At 39.8% G+C, this 19,479-nt stretch overlaps 1 protein-coding gene across 1 annotated transcript in view; it reads left to right on the top strand.

Annotated features, from left to right (window-relative positions):
* The window catches only part of COG2 (component of oligomeric golgi complex 2), a 31,901-nt gene extending 14,952 nt beyond the window's left edge, over window positions 1–16,949 (top strand). Inside the window, exons 7-18 of the mRNA XM_081855836.1 lie at window positions 1,170–1,349; window positions 1,822–1,946; window positions 5,258–5,384; window positions 5,909–6,048; window positions 7,837–7,898; window positions 8,998–9,149; window positions 9,456–9,653; window positions 11,114–11,186; window positions 12,799–12,941; window positions 13,755–13,894; window positions 15,164–15,344; window positions 16,445–16,949. Of these exons, the coding sequence (XP_081711962.1) occupies window positions 1,170–1,349; window positions 1,822–1,946; window positions 5,258–5,384; window positions 5,909–6,048; window positions 7,837–7,898; window positions 8,998–9,149; window positions 9,456–9,653; window positions 11,114–11,186; window positions 12,799–12,941; window positions 13,755–13,894; window positions 15,164–15,344; window positions 16,445–16,546 (1,623 nt within the window). The 3' untranslated portion in view covers window positions 16,547–16,949. The remainder of the gene's footprint in view (window positions 1–1,169; window positions 1,350–1,821; window positions 1,947–5,257; window positions 5,385–5,908; window positions 6,049–7,836; window positions 7,899–8,997; window positions 9,150–9,455; window positions 9,654–11,113; window positions 11,187–12,798; window positions 12,942–13,754; window positions 13,895–15,163; window positions 15,345–16,444) is intronic.
* Window positions 16,950–19,479: the final 2,530 nt, after the last annotated feature.

Here is a 19,479-nt window from a genome sequence, read left to right as displayed (position 1 = left end):
CCAAACAGCTAGTCAGCCAATATGTTATCTTCTCCTTAAAGTCCCTAAAATCTTGTTTGTTGGAGACTGAAATGCTTGCATTTCTGTTTGCCTTCTGGCAGGTGAATCACCGATTATCTCAGCTAAAGCTTTAAAAAAGATATTTATAAAAATAAGCAAATCATGCTTATCAATTAAAACTGTATGTATAGCAGTACATTGTTCTGATATTTACTGCTCCAGTATGTAAAGTACATAATCATCCTTTCAACAAATTGTTTATATTTTTACACTTTAAACCCACATGCTCAGCAGTGTTTACCATCCAGAACTAACAAATACAGTATGTCAGTTTTGTTGTGAGTACAATGATAAGCTCTCTTCAGTAATTACAACTTTGTAGGAGTAGTAGTTTTCCTACTGTTAGTAGCAAACGCATGTAATAAATGTAATATTAACTCAAATTATACCTCAACCAATGTTATTTTTCCCAAATATTCAAGCATGTTGTTTAAAACAATTTAATTTTAAACAGGCATTCAATAATAATCTATAAAAATCATTAAGGGTTGGATTTCGGTTAACCTCAAATTAGAATTTTAACCTACTGTATTTTTTTCGTGTATAAGACACCCCCCATGTATAAGATTACCCCTATTTTTTAAAACCCAAAATTAAGAAATTAAGTTGTTTAGCTTTGGGGGGGGGGGAGGTCACTGCCACCAATTGCTCACCCCCTGCCCTGCACACCTTGCCGCAGCCGCCAATTGTCTGCCCACTTCCTCCACCAACAGCCCACCCCCCCACTTGCCGCAGCCACCAATCGCCTGCCCACGTCGCCACAGCCGCCAATAGCCTGCCCAATTGCCACAGCCACAGCCAATTGCCAGCAAGCCTTGCCGCAGCCACCAATCACCCGCCCAATCGCCACTGCCAATCTCCTGCTTGCTGCTGCCATTAATCTCACGTCCTCCCTCTGCATTCACTATCCGTGTATAAGATGACTCCCAATTTTTGCCTGATTTTTTTTTAGCAAAAAGCATCGTCTTGGAAAAATACAGTATATTGGTGATTGGTGGTTTTTGAGGCTATAATGCAGTTCTTAAATGACTAAATAAAACTAGTGGGTATTTCTAATTTTTCTGGCACAGCAATAACAATTCTTTTCATTCTTTTTTTGAAAATCATAGCGAATAGTTGGGATAACAGCAATGCTGCAGCAGTCCCTGGAAGGACTGCTTTTAGAAGGCCTTCAAACTTCCAACATTGACATAATCCGTCATTGCTTGCGAACCTATGCAACAATAGACAAAACACGGGATGCTGAGGCATTAGTTGGTGAAGTGCTTGTGAAACCATATGTAGATGAGGTAAGTGAAGCTGGAGGCAGCTGACTCAGGAGAATACATTGTGTTTTGTATATATGTCTAGTACTTCGGGGGCTCTTCCTGACATGAAAAAGAACTCAGCAGAAAGAAAGTTAGAGCAGAAAGCAGGTTATTTGAGCATTTGTATTTTTATCTTGCATTTTTATGCTGTGAACTGCCTTGAGATCTACAAATTTAATAAATAATAATATTGGCATTTGCCACTAGACCTTGAATATGTTCAGGTACTTAAAAAGATATGGTGTCAGTGTGTTACAACATCGGGAGGCTGTTGCATGTAGGAACTGAAAGCTAATTTAACTGTTTTATATCTCCTGTTAAACAGCATTTTGAGCATTGCTATGATAATGCAGTAATTATTGACTTTGGGCTGTAGGTGGAAGATATTTTAATCTTTTTTGCACTGGAATTCTTGTCTGGCATCTTTAATTTGATACTAAATGTTCTTTAACAGGTGATTGTGGAACAGTTTGTTCAATCTCGTCCCAATGGCCTCCAGACCATGTACAACAAATTGCTGGAGTTTGTTCCTCTCCATTGCCGTCTCTTGCGTGAAGTAACAGGGGGAGGTATTTCAAGGTAACACAAACTTTTTTTGCTAAATGGCGTGAGCAATTGTTGTTTCGGTTTCACTTATAACTATGGACAATATAATAATACCTCCACGAACGACCACCTTGTCTAGCGTCCGCTTCAGTGAACGTCTGTGGCAAACCCGGAAGTACTGGAACAGGTTATTTCCAGGTTTGTCACTTGCGCATGTGCAGAAGCACAAACCGCTCCGTGCGCAGACGTGGTGCTTTGCCCTGCGTCCTTTTCGGCTAGCAGCCAGGGCTCCGGAACAGATCCCGGTCGCAAAACAAGGTATGACTGTATCTGATGAGTAGACCTTCTGAAGTCAGTGGACTTGAGTTAGTTGTAACTCAGGTGCATCAGTTTCAGTGGGGCTACTCTTGAGTGTAATTTAGTCTGATTTTAAATGATGCAAGCAGAATTCTTGATCCTCATCTGCAGAAAATCAGTATCTTACAGTAGAGAATAGAGATGCTGTAACCTGCTGAGAATATTATTGAAAATGCAACTGTTTTCCACAAAGAAAAAAGATTAAAAGCCTAAATATTCTTTTCATACTCAGTAAAGCGTTATCAGAACCACATTCCTGTCTGTGGTCTCCGGGGGGGGGGTGTCAATAGAATAACCCCAACTCATTCTGAAAGTGTCTGATTTTATTGTCACTTCATTAATGAAATGTTTTTCTTTTCATTGCCAGGACCTTTAATTTCTTAATCCAGGATAGCACATCTGGTATATTCAGGTGTTTCCAAATATGTGCTAGACATGATTTCAACAGATAATTTCAAATCACCTGCATGTATTTTGTTTGGATTTGATGTTTGTAGTGGTTTGGGGAACTAGAAAACTGTTGTAACTCAAGCCTTTACAGAATGGATGTCCACCATTCAGCAAGAAGAATCACAAGCAACAGGAAGCTGTGGGCTGGAGTGTAAAGTCTATGAGCTTGACTGTGGTGCAGAATTAGGGTTACAGTCAGTAGATTCAGGGCAATACCCCATCATGAAATAGGGTGTTGTGTATCTACTGTAGTAACTCTACTGTTGGTCTAAGTTCTGGAATGTGTGTGTACTAGGTTGGTGCTATCTCATATAGTGCGTCATTGTGTTACAGCATGTAACAGATAATTGTTGGAAAATGTATTTTGCTAATTTGTCTATATCAAATTAAAAAAGAAAAAGAGATTGTAAATCTGACTAGTGGAACTACACGACTGAGCACTTTGCCTATTATTTCAGATTGCTATCTCCTTAAATAAGTGCCTAATTCATATTGCAATTAAATTCAGGCCACCTAAATTGAATCCATTTATTTTGTTCCAGTTAACACAGTAGCCTGCAATTATTGGTGCTTAGGATTTAGCTCTTGAGACTGCAGAAATACTTTCCTAATTATCCAGGCATTGTGGTGCTCTTCCTATGACTTAACATTTTGCTAACATTTCAATTCTCCTAATCCCTGAATAAGTTTAATCTTCTTTCATAAGAGAAAATCATTAATATTTTGTTTGTGATGGACGAGAACTATAAAACATTTAATTCCCTCACTCTGCCTCCCAAGTTTCCGAACTATCAAACGGGGTATAAATCCTAATCTGTATGTGATGCTAGTTACATTTAGAAATTGGAACTCGGGGAAGAAGAAAACAAAGTTTATTCTTTCTCCCTGGGGCAGCCACAATAATCTTCAAGTGTGTTTCCCATTCATATCTATATTATTATGTATTCTTGAGGGAAACTGAGTCCTGCTTCATTTTCAACGTTACCTTCTTACCTCTTTTCACATAGTCAAGCTCCAGAATGAGCTGGACTAAACTAAAACTGCAGCGATCAACAGACCGCAGGGAGGGTTCAGTTCCTTTGAAACACATGACCTTTTGATGTTAAAATCAGACACATACATGGCCCACTTTATGGATGAACACCAAATGTGTCCAGCCCATATCACATCTGTGCCCAGGCTCAGAATGTACTTAACTATCTTATCAGTAGCAGTTGAGGAAGTAAGCCATGTTTGTTGCCTTTTAGTGTTTTCCTCACTGATACATGCATTTGCTGGCGTGTCTAGTAGTCCAATTATCAAGTGCACAATAGGGCTTTCTGCATACCCAGTTCCTTGTCCTGAGCTTAGGGTGCTTTCAAATGAGGTATTTACACTGAAATTGCTACTCCGCACAAAGTTGTTACATCATGGACTTCCTAGTATGTTTCCTCCATGATGCTTCCATGTCTTTTTACACCTCAGAAAATACAACTTGAAAAACTACGAATGCGTAGCACAAGCATCACAACTATTGACAGCTTTAGAAAGACTCACCTGCCTTTTGAAAGAGGTGCGGTTTTGATATTTGCAGAACCCATTTCCCTATCCTTTAAGGCCCAGCACCTCATGTTTAGCTTTGTTCAAGAGACTTGGGAGAAAAGAATGATCCTCCTTATCTTTGCCTGCCCTCTTTATCGCAAGATCCTACCCTGAATCAACCACACCCACCCACCCACACACATACACACCATTTGAACAACATCTTTGTGCTATAGAGTCAGAAATGAATTAAGTCCTACAGAGATCTGGAGATCTGTTTAGGGAAGTTTTTTAATGACTGATGTTTTAATGTATTTTTAATCTCCTGTTGGAAGCCTCCCAGAGTGGAAACCCAGCCAGATGGGTGGGGTATAAGTAAATAATGATGATGATGATGATGATGATGATGATGATGATGATGATGATGGAGAGATGTTACAAACACGCAATGCAACATGTTCTGAGTGATGTGGAAAGTTGGCTGCATTGTAGCAGAAGAGCAACAACTGGATAGGATCTGCCCATTTGGAAGCACCCTTAAACTCAATTCTGAGTAGTGATATTCACCTACAAGTTGTGCAGGTTCATGGGCACTATTGGCTAGCTCTCCTGCTGACTGCTTGAGTTATTGGGAACAAGTCACTGACTAACACATTCTCCTGTATTTGCACTAAGTATGAACTAGCTGCTGCTGTGCTATAAATTTCTGCTCAGAATGCCAACTCTGTGCTGAGCAGAACTTTTTATATCTATAAAGTTTTTCCAGACTGAGTATATCCCCACAGATTTATATGTTTCATAGAAGTATCTGTTAATTAATTTGGATTTGATAGTAGTATCAAAAAGACAAGATATTAAAATGGTAAGAAACTAAGAATATGTTGACATTAAGCTAGTAGAAATATTCAAATATTTAAATGCTTTGCTACAAACCTACTGATGTACATTTTTGCATAATTATTGATAATGCTTATATTTTAAGTATTTATAAGAAAAATGTTTATTTAATATTGCAGCGAAAAGGGGAATGTTGTTCCTGGATATGATTTTTTGGTAAATTCTGTGTGGCCAGAAATAGTTCGTGGTTTAGAAGTTAAGCTGCCATCACTGTTTAACCCTGGGAACCCAGATGCATTTCATGAGGTAATTTAAAATATGCATATTAACCTTCTCTTTAACACAATGAACCAAGGAGTGTGGGCCTTTAGTTTAATATGAAAACTAGAAAATGATTTTTGAAATACAGAATGCTCAAATTCAACAACTAAGAGCAGTGTCATGTACTGAATTTTCTATACAGAGACTAACAATAATATTGATGTAAAGACTGTCAACATGAAGTATCATTTAATCCAAGCAAGCATCATTTGATGTGCCTTAGTAACTAGGCCTTTTAACCTGCTCAATTGACTAAAAATCTCAATTCTGATTAATTGGAAGTTGTGTTATTTCTGTTCATCATGCTCATCAAAAGATACCCTCAAGGAGCAGCAACAAAACAAAAAATATTAGCTGAATAAAAATGAGTTAGTTTTCCAGTTCTATTGCTAATTATTTATCTGGTGTTCTGGATTTCAGAGAGCTTGATAGATAGCACTATGTTATTTCAGTATTTGTATGTTAAAGAAATTATGAAATATACCTTAAAGTATACTTTCCTTCTTCAGAAATACACTATAAGCATGGATTTTGTGAGAAAGTTTGAACGGCAGTGTGGCTCACAAGCCAGCGTTAAAAGACTACGGTCACATCCTTCCTACCACAGCTTTAATGATAAATGGAATTTGCCTGTTTATTTCCAAATAAGGTTGGTATTTGAGTTTTGTTTTTAGGGGACATGAAATCACTTCATTTAGATAAAAATATTTTTCATGTTTTGAAAGACACAGTTCCTTGCTGCCTGCTGAAACCTACAAAGGCAAAAATGTTGAAAAGTGGAATAAATGTCCTTTGGTATCATAACATGCTGTTTGTCAGAACAACATCCAAATATATCTCCCATTTTTTGTGCAACAAGTACTGAAATAGAACAGTTTTTCAAATCTTACACATTATCTGTGGTTTGCAGCTGTCTATTCTGTCAGCTTTCCTACTATGAGGTAGAATGTGGATTGAACAGGAACAGTTTCTCCTATTAGGTGTTTGGAAATTTAACAATTACATTCTGTCTGATTTTACCTTTTTGTGATGTCATACGTTTTCAAATAGAAGATAATGTAACCTACAACAGGAATCCATCATCTACAAATTATGCTTCATATTTCAGAATTACTATTTTTACTCATATGCAAATTCAGTTGATTGACTAAAACTCATGTGATTAATAAACTAAGGTTTTTTTTATTGTAACAGCTTGATTTAAAAGTGAAGTGAAACGAAGCTGTACCTAAAAGAATTAGATTTGTTTATTGAATAAATAATTAAATGTTAGCAGCAAACCCAGAGTAAGGTAACCAAACCTTCCTGCTTAATTGGACTGAAACATTTGACTTGGCTATGGTGTTCCCTGGACCCTTTGCACTCTGTGGCGTTCCTCCAGATAGACTGATAGCAATTGCCACATGTTCTTTTGAAACACAGATAAGCTTACAAGCTGCTTCTGTTTATATTTCTGAAAACTTGGTTGTGATAGTACTTTTCTTTTTTAAAAAACAAAAATGTTCAGGGTATCAGAAAGAACTATTGATTTCCATCCCCTAGAACTGTTTGCAGAACCTTGTGGCAGTGTCCATTAGCAAATAAAAGGCAGCCATCGGTGCCACGGTCATAAGGCCTAGCCAGCCAGAGGTCATCAGAAGCAACTCTAAGAACTAAGGCACATCCCTGCTCCCCTTCCCCCTCCCTCTTTCAATGAAAAACTTTCCCCCTTAAGCTTCTTAACCAATCTGCACTTCCCTCTAGCCGCAGCGGTTCTCAACCTGTGGGTCCCCAGATGTTGTTGGACTACAACTCCCATCATCCCTGAGCTCTGGTCTTGCTAGCTAGGGGTGATGGGAGTTGTAGTTCAACAACGTCTGGGGACCCACAGGTTGAGAAAGGCTAGTGCAACTTTAAATTTGGTCCCAGCTTGCAAAACTCACAAGTTTTTGTTTTAAAGAGATGCTAAAATAGTGGCGATAACTAGAGGCTGGGGAAACCTCTCGGGGCCTCGCAAGGTCCAGCATTTCTCTACCAGCCCTATCCATTTGAGGATGGCCTTTATTCCTGAAATTTACCAGCTTTCATACTCATCATAACAGCAAGAACTAACATAGGAAACTACAGTGTGCAACCAAGGATTGAATTGAATGAATGTATCTTGGCCTTGCAGAGGATGGGGCAGTCTCTGTAGAGACGACAACATTAACTAACTGCTCTGTCTCTCAGACTCTTCGAACTCACTTCGGTTTCTACTCCATACCTAACACTCATTCTGATACTGCCTCTCCTTTTCCTGCTGTCATTCTTCTATTACATGGGAGCAGTTATAGCTGTTGTGTTATAGAGATTCTTATGGTATTCGGGTTTGAAATACATTTGGGGGAATTGGACTACAGCGTGCAGCAGTAAGCTGCCAAATATTAATTTTAATTAGGGTTTTTATTTTATTTTTTAGGTTTAGAGAAATAGCGGGGGCCTTAGAAACAGCCTTTTCTGATGACTTAGAAGAAGCTCCAGGTAAATTAAATCTTCACTGTAATTAGCATGTTCAATGAGGATTTGAGAATGAGTGACAAACAATCATTTTTCACTACCATAAAGCCCTTCACAATTATATCTGTCATGTTTATACTGATGGGAACTTCAGCTATGCTTTAAGAAAAATAGTATAGTGTCTAAGGGGGAACTCAAGGAAATAATTATCAAGAATGATTTCTGCTTTTAGCCAATGACATCAACTATGGCAGAAATCTTGTCTGCTGCACTGCCTAAAAGTTGGGTAGCAGTGATGGCTAGACATAGTGGCTAGGAATGAAGAATGAATTGCACTGGAAAGAAGACAAAAGTTCTTTCGCTTACAGCCCTAAATGTTGTGTCATTTAATGGAGGGACGGTTGACAAACAGGTAGTTCTACAACCTCTGTGTACCACTGAAATAAAATGTGCACCATCACAGCATAGCATTATTTTGCTTTTCTGTCTCCATCCATAGTTCTGTAATGAGAGGTAACCCTCCTTTAAAAAGCTAATAGATTATTAAGGAAACAGTAGCAGCCTTCCTTTCCCCTTCCTCCGCAGCTATGGCTTTGCTACCCAGAATCCATAAGATGTGTCTACCTCTGACCTCCAGCTATCATGTTTTTAATAGTCTGTTGGAAGCCACCCAGAGTGACTCCCAGTCAGATGTGACCCAGTCAGATGGATAGAATACAAATAATAAAAATAGCATCATCATCATCATCATTATTATTATTATTATTATTATTATTATTATTATTATTAATCTTGGGTGGCTGTTAGTTGCTTTTCCTCAGAATTAAGTGAGGGGTGGGGGTGGGCCTTAAGTTAGCTAAATATTTGACTCGGGATTATTTATTGTCACTTTGGCTTATCTGTCTTTACACAAGATGTGTCAGTGATCCCCCAAACATTGGTGCTGTACAGAAGTTATGGGGCAGGTATGGGTACAGGATTGGAAATAAGAGAATAAAAGCAAAAATGTATTCATAAACATTCATAATATAGCTGGTCTAATTGGGATAATTTTGAAAATCGCAAAGGGCTACAGTTCTGGATTGTGACTGATAATTTAACTATTCCTGTGTTTTCTTTTCAGCTCAAAGTTCGTACAGTCTCTTGGCAACACATGTTGCATGTGCAAGTCTGCAGAAGTGTTGGTCAGATCAGATATTTCTGCCATTGCTCACACATCGCCTTTGGAAGCTTTCACTGCAGATTGTAGCACGCTATTCGTTTTTTATTAGTGAGGTGAGGAAAACTACAGGCTTCTCTCAAAGTTCTATGATTCTCCTTTCAACTCTTATAGTTGTTATTTTTAGGAGGTTGTGTAAACCCTGTATGACAAGCCAAAATGCTGTTTCACTGTAGCTTTATCAAATTAGGGCAATATGTTGATAACCTGAGGCTACAGTCTTCTGTACACTTGCTAGGGAGCAATTCCCATTGAAATCAGTGGAACTTACTTATGAATGGACATTGTGCTGAGATGTGTATTGTTTGGTGTATAGTATGTCTGCAATAACCTCTTTGCCATTTTCATTTTTCGTATCGCAGCTTTTACTCAGGCCCATCTCTAACGAAAGTACAAAGGATAAAAAATCATTGGCAAGTAGTAGCAAGGAGTGCCCTCTGAACCCAAGCCCTGTTGAAGACCAAGGAAACGACTCTTGTCCAGAGTCTCAGCCTTTAGCTTCCATATCCACCACTCAGCTGGTGCTTGTTGCTTCAGATCTGGATAAGCTTCAGGATTGGGTTAGTATACTTCATTAGTTTGCATGTCAAGTATCAAATCAGGCCTAAGGTTTTCTGAGCCTGGCTGACTCTGATACTGAACTTTTTTCTTAATGCTTATTCTTGTCAATTTTTTTTAGCAAATTTAACGAAGGAAAAAAGAAAAATCAGGAAAAGGAAATTATACTTCAAGCCTAGAAGGATAAACATCCGCCATCTACAGTCATACCTTGGTTCTCGAACGGAATCCATTCGACTTCTGGAAACATTTGAAAACCAAGGTGCGGCTTCTGATTGGCTTGCAGGAGCTTCCTACCCTCAATCGGAAGCTGCGTCAGACATTCAGCTTCCAAAAAACGTTCGCAGACTGGAACACTCACTTCCGAGTTTGCAGCGTTCGGGAGCCAAAACATTCAAGTCACAAGGCATTTGAGGTCCAAGGTACAACTGTATTATGCAGTGGTCTAAGAACCTCACTGCCCTGGCTGCATTTGAACATATTTTTAAAAGTGTCAATCTTGTGTTGATACTTATTTGGACATCTGGAGGGCTTATATTAACTAATGTGTTTAATTAAGTTGAGTGTACTTATGGTTACTGTATCCTCAATTTGAGCTAATGGTTGTTGCTTACACACACACATATAATTTCTGTCTCTTAGGCACCGTAAGGGTTCACAAAGTCCACTTTTGTTGTCCTGCCATTAACCCCACCCTGACACCGTGCTGATACTATCTCTGTGACTGTTGTATGAATAATGGTTGCAGATGCAGAAAATATTCCTTAATCTTTGTGCCTTTGGTTCCATGGAGTTTAGATATATCAAGGTTTATCTGTTTACTTTAAAGGATGTCTCTCTGCAGGGAAGATATAATGCAGTACATTATGTCATAAAGAGAATTATTTCATCTCCTGCAGCCTAACTTGCCATCAATTTGTAACATTCCTGGCTGCTGCTGCTTCAGTTTTTCACAACTCTCTATAGAAAGCAGCTCTGTGGTTTTGTGTATCTTTGGGATGTGAGCCATGTGCTTGTTTTTGCAGTGTAAATTTTCATTGATTAGCCTCTCAGCCCTCTGCAAGATTTAACTGTCAAGCTCTCATTTTGCAACACAAGCCTTGTAGCTCACTGGGGTGCTGTGAAGTCTGTTTGAGTGTGACTTTTTGATCACTTTTTTCTGTTCAAGATTAATTAAATGCTTCAAGGAGCAAATCTGCTATTTTGAATAAAACTGTTTCATGAATTTTAGATGTTTTGCCTTGAGGCTTTCATAGTGTGCTGCATTGAATTCAGAATCTCTTGCTGTTGCGTCTGACATTTGCATAGCTGATTTTCAAAATGTTATGTTTTGTGATGTTGGAGTAAAATTTATATTCTGTAGTTGCACACAAGAAACACTTCTGTGCATGGGGAATTTGAATATATCGAGAAAACATATTCAAACATAGCTGTAATTGTTTGAATATTACTTTTCTTTCAGTTTCCTGAATTGTTGGAAATTATCAAACCAAAACTTGAAACCACTGGTTTCAAGAACATAGCCTGCATCTCAGGTAAATGTGAGTTCAGGTATCTGCTTATATTTTTTGTTACATATTCATGATATGATATAATGAACATACTCTGCTGGGAAGTATATCGGCAAATGCCTAATGGAGATAAATTGTTTAATGAGAGAGACTATTTTTGATTCAAGAAGATTCACCATAATTTGAGGAAATTTCTAAATTGCACAGTATTTTATACATGCGACACCCTACCCTTATTTGGCAGGCTATGGTTAGGAAATTGCCTGTGGCTTGCTTGGTCCTCTCTCTCCTTCTTGCTTGTTCAGAAACCTTCTTTGCCTTCATTTTTGGAGTGAGCTATCAAGTGGCATTACAGCTGCGCTGATATTTTTCACAACCGCAGTTTGCAAATTTACTTTTTACTGTGATTGCAACTGTGATTTAGATCTAACTGTGGTAGCAAAAATGCCAGTGCAAGTATAATAAATATTTTACTTCTGGTGGTTCCCTCACTGCAAGAAGTAAGGTTACAGGGAACCAGACAGAGGGCCTTCTTGGTAGTGGCGTCCGCCCTGTGGAACACCCTCCCACCAGACGTCAAGGAAATAAGCAACTATCTTACTTTTAAAAGACATCTGAAGGCAGACCTGTTTAGGGAAGTTTTTAATGCTTGAAGTTTTATTCTGTTTTTAGTGTTCTTTTGGGAGTTGCCCAGGTGGGTGGGGTACAAATAAAATTATTATTATTATTATTATTATTATTATTATTATTATTATTGATTAGCTTTACAAATGAAAGGGAAAGGAGAAGATGTTTGCATATGAAGAAGGAACATAGAATAGTCATGAACCCACAGGACTTGCTTGATGGCCTAACTTTAATCAGGCAGTGTTTTAGCAACTGCCCCCAGGCCTTTTGTATGTGTATGAATGAGATATATTGGAATATTAATGCATCCGGGCAGAAAGATCCTCAAGCACAGATTCGCTGAGTAGAGGGGGATAGGAAGAACCAGTGGTGTCTTATCTACCAGCGGAAAAGAGCCTGGCAGAGTGGGACGTCCACTGTGGAGGCCCTTGATATGTCTGTGGATAGCCCTGTGAACATTGAGTTACTGCTAGTTTTTTGTTACTTAATGTTAGACCCCTTGAAAGGCTGCTCCAGTTGTGGGGCAGGGGAGGAGGAGACAGCCTTGGATTTGTTAGATTCCAGGCGCTTTGTTCATCTGAGAGGCCACAGGATTGGCCTAATCAATCCCCCTTCTAGAACCAATGGTGGTGGAGGAGGATGATAAAGAAAATGAAGATCCACACAGGAAGGAAGAGGGGCAACCCCTCCATGCCTCTTGTTCTGGCTGGAGCAAGCTAGCAGGGCTTTGGGTGTGGCAGACAACCAGTCATTTCACGCCCATCCAAACCTTGTGGAAGACCGTGCTGTGAATTGTCAGTGTAACACAGCATAATAAATAGTATCTGTCTTCTTTATTTGATTACATTTTGCGGGGGGGGGGGCAGATAAGGGAGTTGAAAAAGACTGTTGCAATAGCCCTGGAATTTCTAATGAAGGGCAGTATACACGTTTTAAGAAATACTCCAAAAGTGTGTGTTCATCTCAGGGGAGCTCAGATTTTACCACAGTTTGTTTTTTTTCTTAACAGGAGCCCTGGAAGACTCAAAGGACTCTCTACTGGGTTGCTGGCCAACCTTGAACAGTAAGCTTATTCAGGAGTTAAGTGATTCTTGCTTCGGTTGCCTGAAAAGTGCTGTTGAGATTCCAAGGCTATATAGAAGAACCAATAAGGTAACACATCCTTCATATTTAAACAATAAAGGCTTTTGTCAGCAGCATAGAATGTTTTGACCACTTACCTGCAGCTGATAGCCTCCAACCCCATGAAGCACAGTAGCTTTGGCATATAATTTCTTACCTGAGATATCATCAACTAGCTATATGAGATGGAAGAGCACAGTGTTATGCTGATTAATGATGATCTGTGTTACATACAGTTTTCAACTTCTCCTAGTTTAATTTACACTTTATGGATCTCAGTTGAGCCTGCCATGCCCACCTAAGCCAAGGTAGTAGGAATACTGTATGTTTGAATCCTAGTGTATAGCATTACTGCAGACTGGCATCAGCAGACTTCCTCAAACCAAAACCTTCCCCCACTTTATATGTGATGGGAACAGACCTACTCTTTACACAAACTTTGAGATCTCTAGTTTCCCATTTTCCCCCAGGACCTTTGATAACAGGTCCATTGCTTTTTGTCATATTCATTTAATTCAGACAAACTACTACTAAACACACTTCAACACTATCAGGCAAGCAGTTTCTTACCCCAACCCTTTCTGTGTATGTTTATGTCTGGTATGATGGGAATCCAATGAAAATACATTTTTTTTCTGAAAAAGTAAAATGTATAGGCTCAAAAAGGAACCTAATTGAGGTTTAGGTGATATGTATATGTATTAAAAAACCATTTGATTAACTACCTAGTATTGAATTCTCATGTACTGCTTATGTATGAGCATGTTGAGCTTTGCTTGTTTTGAACTCTAAAATAACAAGCTTTTTACTCGTTTTCTTGTCAATTTGTATAACATTAACCAGGAGGTGCCAACCAAAGCATTGCCCTATGTTGACACTGCTCTTAAACCTTTCCACCAACTGAAGAATGACTACAAAGATACACTAAAACCAGCTGTAATTGAGCAGTGGCTTGAAGGAGCCCTTGGCAAAAGCACACAAAAGTAAGTGAAAATTTACTGCAACTTCACAAGGGTATTTCAGCATTAAAAACTCAACTTTTCTCATGCCACTGTGGGCATCTTGGGCTAGATAAAATAAGATGTGAGTGAGCACTTTGGCTGTGCGCATAACCCCTTTGCTCCTCCCTTCGTAGTAGAAGCCAGCAGTGGTGTAGTGGTTAAGAGCAGTGGACTCGTAATCTGGTGAACCAGGTTCACTTCCCCGCTCCTCCACCTGCAGCTGCTGGGTGACCTTGGGCTAGTCACACTTCTCTGAAGTCTCTCAGCCTCACTCATCTCACAGAGTGTTTGTTGTGGGGGAGGAAGGGAAAGGAGATTGTTAGCCGCTTTGAGACTCCTTAAGGGGAGTAAAAGGTGGGATATCAAATCCAAACTCTTCTTCTTCTCTTCAAACAATCCAGGTTGTCTTCAGTTAACAGTAGTTCCCAGGAAACTGTGGTGTGGAGTTGGTTTTGGTTTTTTTTTTTTTTAAGAATCTTACTGTTTTGTATGCAAAGGCATTTACAGACAGTGAACCCACTGGACATGCTTGATTGCCTAACTCCTATTGTTGTCATCATGCAGCCCCTGCTGCATCTGCCAAGCCTTCTGCAGTGATGGAATGCATTTCCCTTCCTCCATTCATGAGGCCTGTACCAATTCCTGCACTAATTCCAGCAGTGCACGTGGGCAGGCAAGCCAACTCCTCCTTCCTTGACCCTTTTCCTCCATAGTTTAGGCCAGCCACACTGATGCTACCCTGGTCTTCTGGCCTGTATCGGTCTCCACTTTCCCTGTTGCTGCTGCTTCCCTTCTCCTTCTACACAGCTCATCTCTGCAGTGATGGAATGCAGCAGCAGGACTGGCAGCAGCATGTGACTGGGTGTTGCAGAGCCCACTGCCTTTATATTGCCCAGAGCCTATAGAAACTTGGAGTTGGCCCTGCAGAAGCTGCTACCCATGTCCCACATGGCATTTTTGGTCCCGGATGCTAAATATGCACTTATAATAGTCGATTTTGGGGGTCTGATATCGTATACACAACTTACTGGTAAGGTAAAGGAAGACTCTAAGTATTAACAGCTATGAGATGTTCCAGCCAAACTTTTAAGTCCTGTTGAGTTTAGTGAGAGCGACAAACACACATTTTGTTTGTTTCTATTTGGCTGTGCCCTGTGAGCTCAAAGCAGATTAGAGTTGTTTTTCTGAATGCTAATCACGCTGTCCGTAAGGGGCTCACAGTCTAATGCATTAATGAATCTCTTTATTCAGGTACTTTGAGACAATATCAGATATTCTGAATTCTGTAAAGAAAATGGAAGAGAGTTTGAAAAGGCTGAAGCAGGCAAGAAAAACCGTGATGGCAAACAGCAGCGCTCCCAATGGAGGCATGAGTGATGATAACAAAATCCGCCTGCAGCTGGCCTTGGATGTGGAGCACTTTGGAATTCAGGTAAGTTGGATGCAGACACAAATGTATGTGTGCTTTTGCGGGATAACAATTTTCTTTATCTGGGGTATATAAATCTGCCTCCTTCCAAAGCTTGTAAACCACTGAAAACCGCCTTGTGTATAGCAACATAGGAAGGTGGTATACAAATTAAAAGTGAAATAAAATGAGAGGGGAGCGGTTCAGGGTGATGTATAATTCATCTTAAAATCATCAGCAGAATAACAATAAAAGCACAATACCAAGAGAAAAATACCAACAGTTCATTGAAACACTTATTCAGGTATTGTTGCTGAGGATAAAAGTCACCATACAACGAAAGCCTGAGTAAATACAGATGGATCAGAAATAACTGGAAGCAGATATTTCATTCCTTTGAAAGGGAAGTAAGCATTTATTTCAGGCTGTGCAACGGTGTTTCGTTGTCTTGGCGCATGACCCAAATAACTGCAAGAGGGCCTCCTCCACTGTTAGCAAACTCAGTCTTTATAATTGGCACTCACGTGGGTAGGACTCTGCTTGTTGTCCCTACTAAAATTTCGGGCGGGAAATAAGTGGAAGGGCTTTCTCCTTTGCAGACCCCTGTCCCTCAAATGGTCTCCTCTTAGAGGTACATCTTTCACCTTTAGTGTTGGCTTTCAGGTGTCAGCTGAAGGCATTCTGTGAACAATCAAAATGGAATAGATTTCCATATTTGAACCATTGTGTTCCCGTCTCTTTACTGCTCTTTTGGTGGGAGTAGCTATTTTGTATTACGCTGCACCCCAGGCAGCAAAACTGAGATCCGTTAGCAAGTATTCAAGTTGTGCACTTCATCAGGTAGCAACAGCAGTTGCCCACACACATGTTATTTCATGCTTGGCAAACATCAAAACGTCCCAACCAGCAAAAGTAACTGGAATGTTAGCCAAGTCAAATGATACTTATTCCAGCTGCCTAAAAATAACTTTGTCAAATGCATGCTAAATAAAAGAAGTGGCTGTCAACACAAGACAAGTTTCTATGTGCGTGTCTTATAGAGCTTCTGATCATGCAATGATTAAGTAAGAAATTTCTGCTTTTGCCTGCAAAAATAATAAATGAACTGTAATATTTTGTTTTAGATAGAGAAGATGGGATTGCAGCTGAGCAACATCAAAAGCTTCTCAGCTCTTTCAGAGCTTGTTCAATCTGCCAAGGATCAGATAGCAGCAGAACAAACATGATTTTCAGCTGAGAAGAGAGAGCAGGCCTGGCTTCTGAAAAGAAGAGGGTTTCTTTTTATTTTCTCTCGTCAAGTACTATGTAGCAAGGAAGTGCTTCCTAATTCAGCTTCAGCAGCAAGTGTGTCTCAAGAGACATAAAAACTTGTTTCACCAAAAAGGAGAGAACCTTATAGAAGAGCATTTACTCTCATTTTCCATTGTATGGAAGAAAGTTTATATATTTCTAAGCAATCTACTACAAAGCTATGAAAGGTTATTATTATTTTTATTATTTTTATTATTATTGTAAATCTTATCATGCAGGAAAACTGATTTAACATGATTAAAATAAACAAGAAAAGCATTGTCTTCCTTTGTAACATTTTATCACTGGAGAGGAGATGTATTAAATATGTAAGTTCAAGTGGCTTTGTAGTATTAATCTTCACACAATGTAAGAATAGTAATTTACTGACCTCTAAGCATAAACTGCCAACCTAGCAGTTTGAAAGCACGAAGTGCAAATAGATAAATAGGTACCGCTCCAGCAGGAAGGTAAACAGCATTTCCGTGTGCTGCTCTGGTTCTCCAGAAGCGGCTTAGTCATGCTGGCCACATGACCCAGAAGCTGTATGCCGGCTCCCTTGGCCAGTAAAGCGAGATGACCACCACAACCCCAGAATCGTCCACGACTAGACCTCATGGTCAGGGGTCCCTTTACCTTTACCTTTAAGCATACCTTTTACGTTAGAACGTTGGGTTGTGTAGAAGAGATTAAAATAAGCTTTGCTATTCTTGAATTTTAAAACAAACAAGAAAGCGTTCTCCTGAGGTCACACTTACTTTTTTTTTTTAAGAAGAAAAAGAAACATTTGTTGAGGTGGTTGTCTTGAGTTTTGGAAGGGTCTTAAATCACCTAAAAGTCTGTCTGTCTGTTTCATGAAAAACTCAGGATTACTTTTGGGTTTGGGGTTTTCATTTGCACCTCTTTAAAACCATCATAAGTTACATGCAAACTCCTTAAAACACACTACCTGTTCCTGTTGCTGCTAACATCCACATTCAGAAAAAGCCCATAAGATAGTCAACTGACCTTATGCATTCCTTAAGGAAGTATATACTTCTCTGAGGTTATTTGAAATCTAATGTACATGGTTTGGCGTATTTGTTTTACACCATCCAAGGCGTTCCTGGTTTAAAAACCTGTCTGGTTTCAAAGCTTGATGTAGTCTGACTTACCTACATTTATTACATGGCTAAGCAAAAATGTATTGTTAACTTCTGAGCTTTTTGAATACGGTGGGATATAGAATTATTTAAATACTTTAAAGAGTTATAAAGATTTTTATTTCCAACTATTTTCACAAAATGGTAGATTATCATGTCTGCTTGTTGGAGGAATACAAGGATTTTCTTATTGTTGTTGTTGTTTTCAAATGGCACAGCATGCCTGTTTGCCCTGTGATTTTTCCTTTGGGGCCCATCATAAAGAAGGAACCAAATAAATGTGAATTTGGAAAGAAAGCACCCTGCTTATTCATGGTATGTTAGAGTAAGATCAAGCCTTTGCAATTTTGTCCACTTCTTTTGTTTGGGGAATCGGTATAGCTAGTATTTAAATACTTCTGGGGAGACTGGGGATGATTGACTGGAGGTTTGCTGATAGCATAATATTGAAGCCACCTCCTTGGGATCAAAATACGACTTCCCCAATCGTGCTAAATGTTGGGTGTGTTTTCTGCTTTTATTTGCATTTCCTTCAGTATTGATGCACTGTTACTAAGAAGCCTCTTGGGTTTGCCAATTGGAAGGTCGGCAGTTTGAATCCGTACAACGGGGTGAACTCCCGTTGCTCTGTCCCAGCTTCTGCCAACCTAGCAGTTTGAAAGCATGCCAGTGCAAACAGATAAATAGGTACTGCTGCGGCAGAAAGGTAAATGGTGTTTCTGTGTGCTCTGGTTTCTGTCACCATATTCTGTTGCGCCAGAAGCGGTTTAGTCATGCTGGCCACATAACCAGAAAGCTGTCTGTGGATAAACGCCGGCTCCCTCAGCCTGAAAGCAAGATGAGCCCCGCAACCCCAATGTCGCCTTTGACTGTGCTTAACCTCCAGGGGTCCTTTACGTTTAACCTTTTAGCATTTATGAAGTCCTTTCTGAGTATTCAGTGAGATTATTATCTCAGTAACCTGTACAACAGCACCTTAAAGGTAGGATAATATAATACAGTGGTGCCTCGCAAGACGAAAAGAATCCGTTCCACGATTCTCTTCGTCTAGCGGTTTCTTCGTCATGCGAAGCAAGCCCATTGACGGCTTAGCGGATTAGCGCTATTAGCGGCTTTTAGCGGCTTATCAGCTTAGTGGATAAGCAGATAAACGGCTTAGTGGCTTAGAAAAAGGGGGGGGGGGAGTCGGAAAAACTCACAAGACATTTCGTCTTGCAAAGCAAGCCCATAGGGAAATTTGTTTTGCGAAGCGCCTCCAAAACGGAAAACCCTTTCGTCTAGCGGGTTTTTCGTCTTGCAAGGCATTCGTCTTGCGGGGCACCACTGTATTAGACATTTCCATAATTTTGGGTATCCCCTTTATATATGGAGGCGCTTCGCAAAACGAATTTCCCTATGGGCTTGCTTCGCAAGATGAAATGTCTTGCGAGTTTTTTCGACTTTTTTCCCCTCCCCCCCCTTTTTCTAAGCCGCTTATCTGCTTATCCGCTAAGCTGATAAGCCGCTAAAAGCCACTAATAGCACTAATCCGCTAAGCCGTCAATGGGCTTGCTTCGCAAGATGAAAAAACCGCTAGACGAAGAGACTCGCGGAACGGATTCTTTTCGTCTTGCGAGGCACCACCGTAGCTCTAGCCGTTAATCTGAAAAACCTAATTGGTGACAGGATGTGGCTCAATGCTTGGATGAGAACACACTGGGAGCCCCATTCAAGGCAGGTCCTACAAT

Source organism: Podarcis erhardii, assembly GCF_964252035.2.
Source record: "Podarcis erhardii genome assembly, chromosome: 3".
Taxonomy (NCBI): domain Eukaryota; kingdom Metazoa; phylum Chordata; class Lepidosauria; order Squamata; family Lacertidae; genus Podarcis; species Podarcis erhardii.
Note: the sequence above shows the minus strand (reverse complement) of the source record. Positions and strands in the feature narration are given on the sequence as shown.